Source organism: Psittacula echo, assembly GCF_963264785.1.
Source record: "Psittacula echo genome assembly, chromosome: 5".
Lineage (NCBI taxonomy): Eukaryota > Metazoa > Chordata > Aves > Psittaciformes > Psittacidae > Psittacula > Psittacula echo.
In genome coordinates, this window is record NC_137739.1 from 5,688,497 (window position 1) to 5,700,152 (window position 11,656).

Below are 11,656 nucleotides of genomic sequence, written 5' to 3' on the forward strand. Positions count from 1 at the left end.
CTCTGTAGAAAAAGGAGTTGTCTTATGAAGCATGCTGTGTGCTGGTCTCTCTTAGGAAGCAGCCCACACCCTTCCATGACTGAGGAGGAAGACAGCCAGAGTGAGCTGCTGATTGCAGAGGAGAAAATGAGTCCAGAGCAGGCGGGCCAGCTCATGCCCAGGTACAGTGCTTCTTGCTCTGCTGATGTAGCTGTGTGGCAGATCTGTCTTTGCTCTCCCACTCCTGCAGTGCTGCAGTAGGGAGCTCCTCTGCACTATCTGTCCTGAGGCACTTGCTAGAGGTTGTTGAGCATCAGATAAAACTGGTTGTAGGAGGAAAGAGTAGACTTTGTTTGTAATGCGTACCACAAACAAGAAAGGATGCTGATCTCTGAACACAGCAAAGTGGCCACAGCATTGACTTGTGTGGAAGTGAATAAAATGCAGTTTGTGCGGCCCAGGTATGAAGACCTTGCAGAGAGTGTGGAGGAATATGTCCTAGACATGCTGCGGGACCAACTCAACCGGCGCCAGCCAATGGACAATGTCTCCAGGAACCTCCTTCGGCTGCTAACAGCAACCTGTGGCTACAAAGAGGTGCGGCAGACGGCTGTGCAGAGGCTGGAGATGTGGCTGCAGAATCCGAAGGTAAGGATAGAAGTTGTTGAAGCAGCACAACTCTTCTGGACCTGGTCTGGAATCCGGCCAGGAGGGCAGCATACTGTACACTGCGTAAGTTTCTGAGCTGTGATGGTAAGTGACAATAGCCTTTCTGCTCTTCCTTTGCAGTTGACCAAGCCAGCTCAGGACTTGCTGATGTCAGTCTGTATGAACTGCAACACTCACAGCTCAGAGGACATGGATGTTATCTCCAACCTGATCAAAATTCGTCTCAAGCCGAAAGTCCTTCTCAACCACTACATGCTGTGTGTCAGGTGAGTGACTGGGACTGCGACAGGAAGGGGAAGCACTCTGGAAGATGTGTCCAGGGCCCTGATGGACTCAGTGTCTCTGTAGAGTGTTTTTAAATGCCAGCTTGGACCCTAGGGTGTTGTGTGTGACATTTAGATGGATTTCAACGGCCTGGAAATCTTTGTAATCCTTTAATATTGCTGGACATATGTGCTGCTCCATCCTTTTCACTTTCATGTGCTAAATACTTCAAAGAGAAATCGAAACAGTGGGTCTAGCTGCAATGAAACATCAGCTCTGATACCTCTGGTCTTCCCTTGCAGAGAGCTTTTGAATGCACACAGGGATAACCTGGGCACCACAATCAAGTTTGTGATTTTCAATGAGCTGTCAAATGCAAGAAATCCCAACAATATGCAGATCCTGTACACTGTGCTTCAGCATAGCTCAGAGCAAGCTCCGAAGGTAGGTGTAGTGTCTTATATGACTGATGGTATTCCCAGAGCCCCACCGGAGAGATTAATTGATTTGAGGCTCAAATGAAATCTTTTCACATACAGCTGTGAGATCTGTATCATACTGGTTTGAAATTACATTATTACACTTGTCAGGAATAAATGTACATGGGTATTTTCTAACTCCCACATTCTGAGTGACCAAACTTGTGGTAATGAAGTTTCATGAGAGAAGGGTTATTACAGTTCCCTAGGGGGTCTCGAGGACAGGCACTGTTTCCTTGTGTCTTTTAATTTTGTGGATGAAGATACCTTACAATACACTGAAAGTTTTCTCTTTCTGTATGGCCTTAGTACCTAGCAATGGTGTTCCAGGATCTTTTGACCACTAAGGATGATTACCTGCGGGCTTCACGGGCTCTGCTGCGAGAGATCATCAAACAGACAAAACACGAGATCAACTTCCAGGCCTTCTGTCTGGGTCTTATGCAGGAACGCAAAGAGGCCCAGTATGCAGAAATGGAGTTTAAGGTACCACTGTTTGACCCTAGTGCTGCTGGGTGTACCAGTGATGTACTGACTCTTGTGCTGCTGGGTGCACCAGTGGTGTACTGGGCTCTTCTGTAGCTGCTTTTCTGGCTGCTCTTTCTTTTGTTCTTTGTTACCTGAGTGAGTCAATATTTGTGTGTCTCATAGCATTGCTTCCGTATCCCATTTCCAAACATCCATGATCATAATCTTCCATGACAAAACACTTTTTAAAAAGGCAGCTTTAGGTATTACTGATTCAATTCACCTTTTGCTTTTTTAAGGAGCGGTTTGTCATCCACATAACTGATCTGCTAGCTGTCTCCATGATGCTTGGTATTACAGCCCAGGTGAAGGAGGCTGGAATTGCTTGGGACAAAGGAGAAAAAAAGAGTAAGTAGAACAACTCTGAAGATGGGCAGCTTGATAGATACCTCCCCCTGAGGTTGGGGGAACATTGCAACTAGGGTTAGGAAGAGGTATAAGTCTCCATTCTGAACAGAGGCATGTGGGTGCTCGCTATCATCCTGAGATTGACTGAGCTGGGAGATGTGGCATTTGTATGGCTGGGTGCTTCCTGTATCTATGGAAGCAGTGGTTGAGAGGCTGGGAAAAGAGAACTGTGTATGGAGAGGCCTCAAGCCTGGAGGGGCAGCCATTAGGATTACTGAGTACCTAATGCTGAGAAGACAGACCTTTGGGGTGGCACTGCCCAGGTATCTTCTTCTCACAACACTAATTTATCCATGCTACATCTTGTGGTTTTGCTGCAGCACGCATCAGAAAGCAAAGTGTGTGTGGTGTCCGTGCTGGGATACTCAAGGCTGTCCACTGTACCTCTCCCCAGTTTACTGTTGATGCTTCAGAGCCCTGGTTACTATCTGCTCCTAAAACAGCCCCCCAGTCCTGCTTGGCTCTTGAAGGGGCTCTTCATACATGTGTAGTTTGTAACCTGGCTGTTTTTCAGACCTGGAAGTGCTGCGCTCTTTCCAGAACCAGATTGCTGCTATCCAGCGAGATGCTGTCTGGTGGCTTCATACGGTTGTTCCATCTATCAGCAAGCTGGCTCCAAAGGACTATGTGCACTGGTAAGAGACACAGCTTGGTAATCTGCAATGCATAGGCAGTTCCTTTCCCAACAGTGTATGACATTTTGTGAAAAGCCATGTGTATGCCAGGGTTTGGTTGGATTTCTCTCCTCCTGTCAGACAGAGAGCAGAAACTGTTTTAGCAGTGTTTAGGCTGGGACTGTCTCCCTCTCTGCAGATCCATCCTCTTACCAGAAATATATGATGGAAAATATTCCTGATTTGAATTATTTGGGTCCACCCAATAGGGAATTTCCAGTTTCCTGACTAAGCATGATCCCTGTGGACTCCTTGTTGTTCTTTTGTCTGCTATAATTTTTCAGGCTGTATGATTGTGGGCTCCATAGGTAGTGATGTCTTCTCTGCCTGCTTCTGGCAAACAGCTTGTGTCCTGGGCTCTTGGCACAAGGCGTTACAGTAGTAGGTCAAGCCAGAATTAATAGAAAGTGGGATATGTTATTGAAAGTATAAAAGCTGAATGCCCATACTGTGCAGTTCTCTCTGTTATGATTCATGTCGTTAACTTTTGCTAGACTAGCTTATCTTGGGAGGCTCCTTCATGTGTAGGATGGGAAGCATTAGCAGGAGTCTGGGGAGACTGGGCTGTTGAATGTGTTCTTGAGCCTCACATAGATTATGTTTACTGCCCTCTTCGTCTCTACAGCCTCCACAAGGTGCTCTTCACAGAACAGCCAGAAACTTACTACAAATGGGACAACTGGCCCCCTGAGAGTGACCGCAAGTGAGTGCTTTCTCCACCCATAGCTGGGTACTGGCATGGAGCTGCTGTAGCTGGAGGCAGAGGAATGGGTGTTTTCTGGCGTTCCTTATATAGCTCTGTGTTGGCAAGACTTGGAACTGTGCTTAGATTTTCTTCATCTGTTACATTGCCTTAAGATTGAGGGATGTTGCTCCATTCTCCACCTGATCCTCTTCCTCCTTTATTCCTGTTCCCTGTGCCAAGCTGTTCTGTATCTTGATGCTGTAATTGTAAGAAGGGCAGTCCTGTGCTGTCTGCTTTACTGGGGTAATGTTAGAGAGCTCAAACTCAAGCAGGCTGAAATGTAGAGGTACAAGGCAATGTGAGCAATATTCCATAAAGCAGGTTGTTTCAGGTAACTGCATTTGGAGCTGGAGACTTGGGAAGGGAATGTGAACAAAGCTGTGATTTCTCTTCTGCTCAGATGAGCTGTAGGGTCTGTGGGAGGTTTCAGGAACCCTCATACTGCTGTCAAAATAAACCTGATTGATGTCTTAACGTCTCATGCAGCTTCTTCCTTCGCCTCTGCTCCGAGGTGCCCATCCTTGAAGACACTCTGATGCGGATCCTTGTGATCGGTTTGTCGCGGGACCTTCCTCTTGGCCCTGCGGATGCCATGGAGCTCGCTGACCACTTGGTGAAGCGGGCTGCGGCTGTGCAAGCAGATGGTAAGACTGCATAAATCTCCAGTCAGCAAGTGGTTCCTCCTGTCTGCATGTCCTGTTATTGCCACAGCTGGCTGTGGCAGCTCCTACCACATACCGGAGAGCCTTTGCACCATTTAAAGCATGTTTGAGTCGGGATAGCTAAGCATTTGGCTCAAAGCCAGGCACATGTTGCTGTAGCTTTCTCACTAGAGAATCTTCTTATTTTCTCCTACTGTCTCTCTCTGTTTCTAATTTTCTGTCATGGAGTGTTGGGGAAATTACTGGTTGTGTTGAGGATGAAGGACTGTGAATAACCAACCAAAGCTTGGAGTTAGCATCTTAAAATGCAGTTTAGTCCTTTATACATACTGTAAAATGAGTAGAAATTTTTAGACCGTACAAAAATGAAAGGGTTGGATGTCAAGGTAATTAACCTATGTATAGCATGCTCCTCATAAGTCCATTCAAACACTGTTACAGAATAGCAGTTACAAAAGCAACCTTAACTCTTAACCCCTGTTATGAATTCATTCAGCATTTGTCCTGTCATCCTTGGAGCTAATTCAGTTGAGTTATATGGGTTTGTGTCAGAGTTGAGGGGGTTGTCAGAGTTTGATTCTAAAGCATCTTATGTGCTTTTAGTGCTCACTGGTTAATAGCAAAGTCTAATCCAGTGCAAGTGGAATGAACTAGACTTTGCTGTGAAAACATGTCCAGTCTCTCAGCATAGCATATTAAATGCTGCACCATTTCAGGTACTGGAAGAATTGGAGTTAGAGTCAGTCTGAAAACTTGCAACAAAGTTGAATAGCATTTTTAGTTCCTCTGAGCCCCAGAAGTTCTGAGCAGATTTACTGCTTACGTGAAGAAGTTTATCTGAGTTCTGAAACAGGTATCATATTGGATGCATTTGGGGAAAAAAACCTGCCCTTAAGAATTTAAACCAAATTGGAGCTGAAAAGCTCGATATCCTTATATATTGACTTACAACTTTAAGTGTTGCTGCTTTTTAAAGTGTTGTTGGGTTTTGTTCCTGTAATATCATGAGAACAAGCCCACAATAACCTAGTTGCTTGAAGTGAAATTTTTCTTATACTGTAAGGCTTTTCTTGAAGGACTTTCAGCCAGGTAGACAGGTCAATAACTTGCTTAGTCTTTTCTTCTCCTCCAGATGTCGAGGTCCTGAGGGTAGAAAGAATCCAGCTGATCGATGCAGTCTTAAATCTGTGCACTTATCACCACCCAGAGAATATCCAGCTACCCCCAGGGTAAGGCTTATCACATAGACAATCTTGTTGCTCTTTTTCACTTGGTGACTAACAGTCCTAACTCACAGATTTTGAGATGCTTTTCCCTACTACAGTTTGTAATAACAGAATCATGAGGAAACCTTTCAATGTTCAGGTGGGGATTTCTCTAGAGCAATTAAGACCTAATTAAGACCTGATTCATGGAATGGGCTTTCCTCTGCAAGAACTCTGACCTTTCTGCTTGTGATACTTTCAGTTGAATCTATCTATCCCTCCTGAAAGAGGCTGAATCTTTAGATCAGTGCATGATTAAGGAGAAAAGCAACCTTGAGACAGGCTTAAGTAACCAGATCTGACAGCTTGTATTTGTTGATGGCTTTTGCAGGTACCAGCCTCCAAATCTAGCTATTTCTACCCTCTACTGGAAGGCCTGGCCTCTCCTGCTGGTAGTGGCTGCATTCAATCCTGAAAACATTGGTGAGTGTGGACATCTCTCAGGATACTGGTTCTGCTGCAGAAGTTGTGCTTTGTGCTGAAGTCTGGATGCGTGTGTTCAAGGCATGTGCTGGGTTGGTGAGACAGCCACAGTTAACTAACTGTCTGTTCCCTGTGTGTGCAAAAATACACAGTGTGGAGGTTTAGACCAGCTTGTGGCTGGAATTGTGTGGTGTGTGCTCTGAAGTGTGGTGGGCTGTTCTGAAGTGAGTTTGTTGTGTGTCTCCCCATTTTGGAGTGTGTTAGAATATATATAAAGACCCTCACTTTTTTCCTTGTATTCCTGATTGCTGTTTTCTCTGCTGCAGGTCTGGCTGCTTGGGAGGAGTACCCTTCTCTAAAGATGCTCATGGAAATGGTCATGACCAAGTTAGTATGGTTAAATCTCTACATAAGTCAAATAGACCACTGAAAACATTTATGTCTGAATGAAGTTTGTGTCACCTGGCTCATTCCTTTCCAGTAGGACTGATGTAAAATAATTTGGCTGGCAGCAACACTACAGTTTAAGTAGGAAAGGTACTTTCCTCCAACAGAAATACCAGAAGTAAGGAATAAAGCTTAAAAAAGGGAGGGATAACTGTGGTGTGCATTGCTGAAAAGGTTTCAGTCTCCCTGGCCCCGTTGGGAAGCTGTCTTGTTTCTTTCTATGTTGCCTAATGGAAGCTGAGGTTCTGGGGACTTTCTGCCTGTGGTTCATGAGTTTTGAATAAGCCAAGATAACAATTTTCTTTTCTAACTTATTTTCTCAGTAATTATTCCTATCCTCAATGTACCTTGACGGATGAGGAGACACGCACAGAGATGATCAATCGTGAACTCCAAATCTCACAGAGAGAAAAACAGGAGATTCTTGCATTTGAGGGTCATCTGGCTGCTGCATCCACAAAACAAACCATTACAGAGAGCAGCAGCCTCTTGCTGTCCCAGTTGACAAGTCTGGACCCTCAGTAAGTAACCTTCTGCAGGCTGGTGCCATCATGAAATCCCAGTTAATGCTCATCAGGAAACTGCTGCTCATAGGGTGGTTGATGTGGGCAAGAGGAGCCCTGAGATTTGGTAGCCTGGGGTCCTTGTCCTGTTGCCACCTCCATGTCCCACTCATATACTACTGGATTGACTGATCCTCATCAACACCAGAGTGAAGGTAAGTCTGCCTGGTGGATAACTTCTTGTTTCTCTGGCAGGGGCCCTCCACGGAGACCACCACCACATGTCCTGGAGCAGGTGAAAAGCCTGAACCAGTCGCTTCGCTTGGGCCACCTCCTGTGCCGCAGTCGGCATCCTGACTTCCTTCTCAACATCATCCAAAGACAGGTGGGCTGCCTCGATGGCTTGGCTGTGTTGGGATCTGGTCCCTTGTCTCAAACTTGAGCAGAGTGAAGGGCAAAAGGAAGCTAAGGGGAAGGTGGTTTACTGCTCTGGAATAAAATGGTCAGTGTGCTACATCTATGTTCTGCTGCTGTTGCATTGTTATTCTCCTGCTTCCTAGGCCTCATCACAGTCAATGCCATGGCTGGCAGATCTGGTTCAGTCCAGCGAGGGTTCCTTGGATGTCCTACCCGTGCAGTGCCTTTGTGAGTTCCTGCTGCATGATGCTGCTGATGAGTCAACCTCAGGTGAAGAAGAGGAGGAGGGCGAGAGTAAGGACCAGCGTGCCAAGAAACGCCAGGTGAGTATTCTCTTAGGGATTACTTCTGTTACCTACTTTCTGTGCCTCCCTGATTTGACTTTACTGGAAAGGCCAACTTCTTGTTCCACAGAGACAACAGAAACAAAGGCAGCTGCTTGGACGCTTGCAAGACTTGCTTTTGGGTCCCAAAGCAGATGAGCAGACAACTTGTGAGGTGCTTGACTATTTCCTACGACGCTTGAGTTCCTCCCAGGTGGCCTCACGGGTCCTGGCCATGAAGGTGAGCAGAATGAAAATCTTCTTGACTAAAGTTTGTCCAAAGCTGAGGGCAGAGGCTCTTATGAGTTAGGAGCCAGCACAGTGTAATTCTTTCATAGAATCATAGAATCACAGAATAATCAGGGTTGGAAAGGACCTTAAGATCATCCAGTTCCAACCCCCGTGCCATGGGCAGGGACACCCCACACTAAACCATATCACCCAAGGCCTCATCCAACCTGGCCTTGAGCACTGCCAAGGATGGAGCATTCACAACCTCCCTGGGCAACCCATTCCAGTGCCTCACCACCCTCACAGTAAAGAATTTCTTCCTTATATCCAGTCTAAACTTTCCCTGTTTAAGTTTGAACCCATTACCCCTTGTCCTATCACTACAGTCCCTGACGAAGAGTCCCTCCCCAGCATGCTTGTGGGCCCCCTTCAGATACTGGAAGGCTGCTAAGAGGTCTCCACGCAGCCTTCTCTTCTCCAGGCTGAACAGCCCCAACTTTCTCAGCCTGTCTCCATGCAGGAGGTGCTCCAGTCCCCTGATCATCCTCGTGGCTCTCCTCTGGCCTTGTTCCAAGAGTTCCATGTCCTTTTTATGTTGAGGACACCAGAACTGCACACAATACTCCAAGTGAGGTCTCACGAGAGCAGAGTAGAGAGGCAGGATCACCTCCTTCGACCTGCTGGTCACGCTCCTTTTGATGCAGCCCAGGATACGGTTGGCTTTCTGGGCTGCGAGCGCACACTGAAGCCGGCTCATGTTCATTTTCTCATCAACCAACACCCCCAAGTCCTCCTCTGCAGGGCTGCTCTGAATCTCTTCTCTGCCCAACTTGTAGCTGTGCCTGGGATTGCTCCGACCCAGGTGTAGGACCTTGCTCTTGGCATGGTTAAACTTCATCAGGTTGGCATCAGCCCACCTCACAAGTGTGTCGAGGTCCCTCTGGATGGCATCCCTTCCCTCCAGCGTATCAACCGAACCACACAGCTTGGTGTCATCGGCAAACTTGCTGGGGGCGCACTCAATCCCACTGTCCATGTCACCGACAAAGATGTTGAACAAGACCGGTCCCAACGCCGATCCCTGAGGGACACCACTCATTACCGGTCTCCAGCCGGACATCGAGCCATTGACCACAACTCTTTGCGTGCGGCCATCCAGCCAGTTCTTTATCCACCAAGTGGTCCACCCATCAAATTGATGTCTCTCCAATTTAGAGACAAGGATGTCAATGCGGGACAGTGTCGAACGCTTTGCACAAGTCCAGGTAGATGACGTCAACTGCTCTGCCCCTGTCCATCAGTTTCGTAGCTCCATCATAGAAGGCCACCAAATTGGTCAGGCAGGATTCCCCTTAGTGAAGCCATGCTGGCTGTCACCAACCACCTCCTTGTTTTTCATGTGCCTTAGCATGTCTTCTAGGAGAATCTGCTCCAAGATTTTGCCAGGCACAGAGATGAGACTGACTGGTCTGTAATTCCCCGGGTCATCCATTTTCCCCTTCTTGAAAATGGGGGTTATATTTCCCTTCTTCCAGTCGTCAGGAACTTCACCTGACTGCCATGATTTTTCAAATATGATGGCCAGTGGCTTAGCAACTTCATTCGCCAGCTCCTTCAGGACCCGCGGATGGATTTCGTCAGGTCCCATTCGTCATGTTGCCCTTCTTCATAACTTGTCTTAGTCTTCAGACCCCATGAAATGCACTCTACTGCCTACTGCTCAGAAACCTTCTCTGTTCAACAGCCAAGTAGTACTTTTCTTAAGATTAGATTTTGCTGTTTCCTGTGAAGTTCAGGTGTAGATTCAGCAGATCTTGTGTTCCATGGAATAATTGGCAGGAGCTGTTGCCTGTGGGCAGTGTAAATGGGTGACTGCTTGGTGCACTAGAGCATAGTCAAGACAAGTACAATTGCATAGAGCTCAAAAAGAATATGCTTAGAGAAGACTGAAACTTCAAGTAGAGTAGCTGTCAAACAAAGACATTATTTGAGATATGAAACCTGCTATGTGCTGCATTTGGATTGCTCCGTGATGTTTGAATCTTGTTTCTATTGTATTAGTATGAAGGTAGCAGTCCAGCTGTGGCTTCAAATGCAACCATTGTGTCCATGTGACTTCTGCAGGGCCTGTCCTTGGTGCTGTCAGAAGGGGGACTGCGTGATGGAGAGGAGAAAGATCACCCCATGGAAGAAGACTCTGGTGATTCTGAACTGCTGCAGGGATATCAGTGGCTGCTGAGAGACCTCCCCAGGCTGCCTCTGTTTGACAGTGTTAGAACAACAACAGCTCTTGCCTTGCAGCAGGTAGGTGTTAGTAGCTGGAAAGGATAAGTGACCAGCTTTCTCTTTGTCCTACTCATGCTAAAATGAATCAGAGCAAACATGCGATATCAACATGTTTATATGCTCACAAAGAATTTTTCTTATGTTGATGCTTGTTTTGATTAAATCTTGATTTCTAACGAGAGGATTTCTCATTCTAGGCCATCCACATGGAGACAGATCCCCAGACCATCAGTGCTTACCTGGTGTACCTCTCGCAGCATGCCCCTGTGGAGGAGCAGGGACAGCACAATGATCTGGCGCTGGTGAGAGGCCCGGTTGTTGGGGCAGAGGGGTTGCATGAGGGAGACCTGGCCTGTCTCAGGACAGTGGTGGCTTGCTGTACCAGCAGGATGAGTGGTTTGGGAGCATGTGAATCTGATAACTGCATGTTTGCGTTTCTGTGTACATGTTGGAAAGTAACCTGTGGCTTTGATTTCATATCGTGAAATGATATCGGAGCAAAGACCTCCAGTCCAGCTGCCCATCAGATGGGGATTGCAAGAGTGAATAGTGGTTTGAAAGAAATCCCACCACTTGGCAGTGTTTCACGAGTAAGCAGGTGCTAAACCTTCAGTCCCATGTATCTGGGGAGAGAATGGGAAGTCAGAACCTTAGTGGTGGGCTGTGCATTTCCCTGTCACCAAAATTCGATCTTTTTCTTCTTTTAAAAGGTTTTGGTGATTTATTCTTTTTATCAGTTTATTTTTTTTTCCGTTGTTCTATCTCCAGGTGCTTTTTTTTCATTGCTTTTAAGGCTCATGTACTCTTTCCCCCTCCATAGAACTGTTTGGATACATGGAGAAGGTTAACTGATAAGAGTCAATAGGTCAGTTTCTTTAGAGAAATGCAGGTTTTTACTGGGTAATGCTCACTTTGTTATGGGATGCATCAGAATGCAGCTGTGCTACAGCTGGGACACTGCAGTGTTATCACAAGATGCATGCAAAGCACTGGCGTTTTCCCTGTTGTGACAGTTCTGCTCTTGCCTTTACACGTTGATCTTCGGAGTGGTATTAACTGGGATGATGATGGAAACTGGAGGATGTGATGCAATGAACAGGAGAACCTGGCTGTGTTGTTCAGTAAAGACCTCAGGGATCTTTTCTCCTTGCAGGATGTAGCCCGACTCATCGTGGAGCGCTCTACTATCATGTCTCACCTCTTCTCCAAGCTCTCATACTGTGCTGAGTCAGATGCAGTGCTTGTTGCTCTTCTCTCCATCTTTTCTCGCTACATCAAACGCATGCGCCAGAGTAAGGAGGGCGAGGAGGTGTACAGCTGGGTGAGTGCCTTCCTGCCTATCTCTAAGCAGGT

General features: G+C 46.7%; 1 protein-coding gene across 5 annotated transcripts in view; it reads left to right on the top strand.

The window, feature by feature from the left end:
* The window catches only part of INTS1 (integrator complex subunit 1), a 39,115-nt gene that overhangs the window by 2,564 nt on the left and 24,895 nt on the right, over positions 1 to 11,656 (top strand). For 4 of the 5 annotated variants that reach the window (XR_013956778.1, XM_080617263.1, XM_080617265.1 and 1 more), the window contains exons 6-24: positions 56 to 161; positions 441 to 627; positions 769 to 914; positions 1,215 to 1,356; positions 1,701 to 1,877; positions 2,159 to 2,267; positions 2,842 to 2,962; positions 3,627 to 3,704; positions 4,233 to 4,390; positions 5,541 to 5,637; positions 6,005 to 6,096; positions 6,423 to 6,483; positions 6,867 to 7,064; positions 7,302 to 7,431; positions 7,607 to 7,786; positions 7,878 to 8,027; positions 10,142 to 10,321; positions 10,501 to 10,605; positions 11,457 to 11,624. Coding sequence is in view for 4 of the 5 variants with exons in the window: in XM_080617263.1 (XP_080473389.1) it covers positions 56 to 161; positions 441 to 627; positions 769 to 914; positions 1,215 to 1,356; positions 1,701 to 1,877; positions 2,159 to 2,267; positions 2,842 to 2,962; positions 3,627 to 3,704; positions 4,233 to 4,390; positions 5,541 to 5,637; positions 6,005 to 6,096; positions 6,423 to 6,483; positions 6,867 to 7,064; positions 7,302 to 7,431; positions 7,607 to 7,786; positions 7,878 to 8,027; positions 10,142 to 10,321; positions 10,501 to 10,605; positions 11,457 to 11,624 (2,585 nt within the window). In the remaining variant the exon portion in view is untranslated. Of the gene's footprint in view, positions 1 to 55; positions 162 to 412; positions 628 to 768; positions 915 to 1,214; positions 1,357 to 1,700; positions 1,878 to 2,158; positions 2,268 to 2,841; positions 2,963 to 3,626; positions 3,705 to 4,232; positions 4,391 to 5,540; positions 5,638 to 6,004; positions 6,097 to 6,422; positions 6,484 to 6,866; positions 7,065 to 7,301; positions 7,432 to 7,606; positions 7,787 to 7,877; positions 8,028 to 10,141; positions 10,322 to 10,500; positions 10,606 to 11,456; positions 11,625 to 11,656 lie in introns of those variants that run through there. The other variant, XM_080617266.1, reaches the window with a different exon arrangement.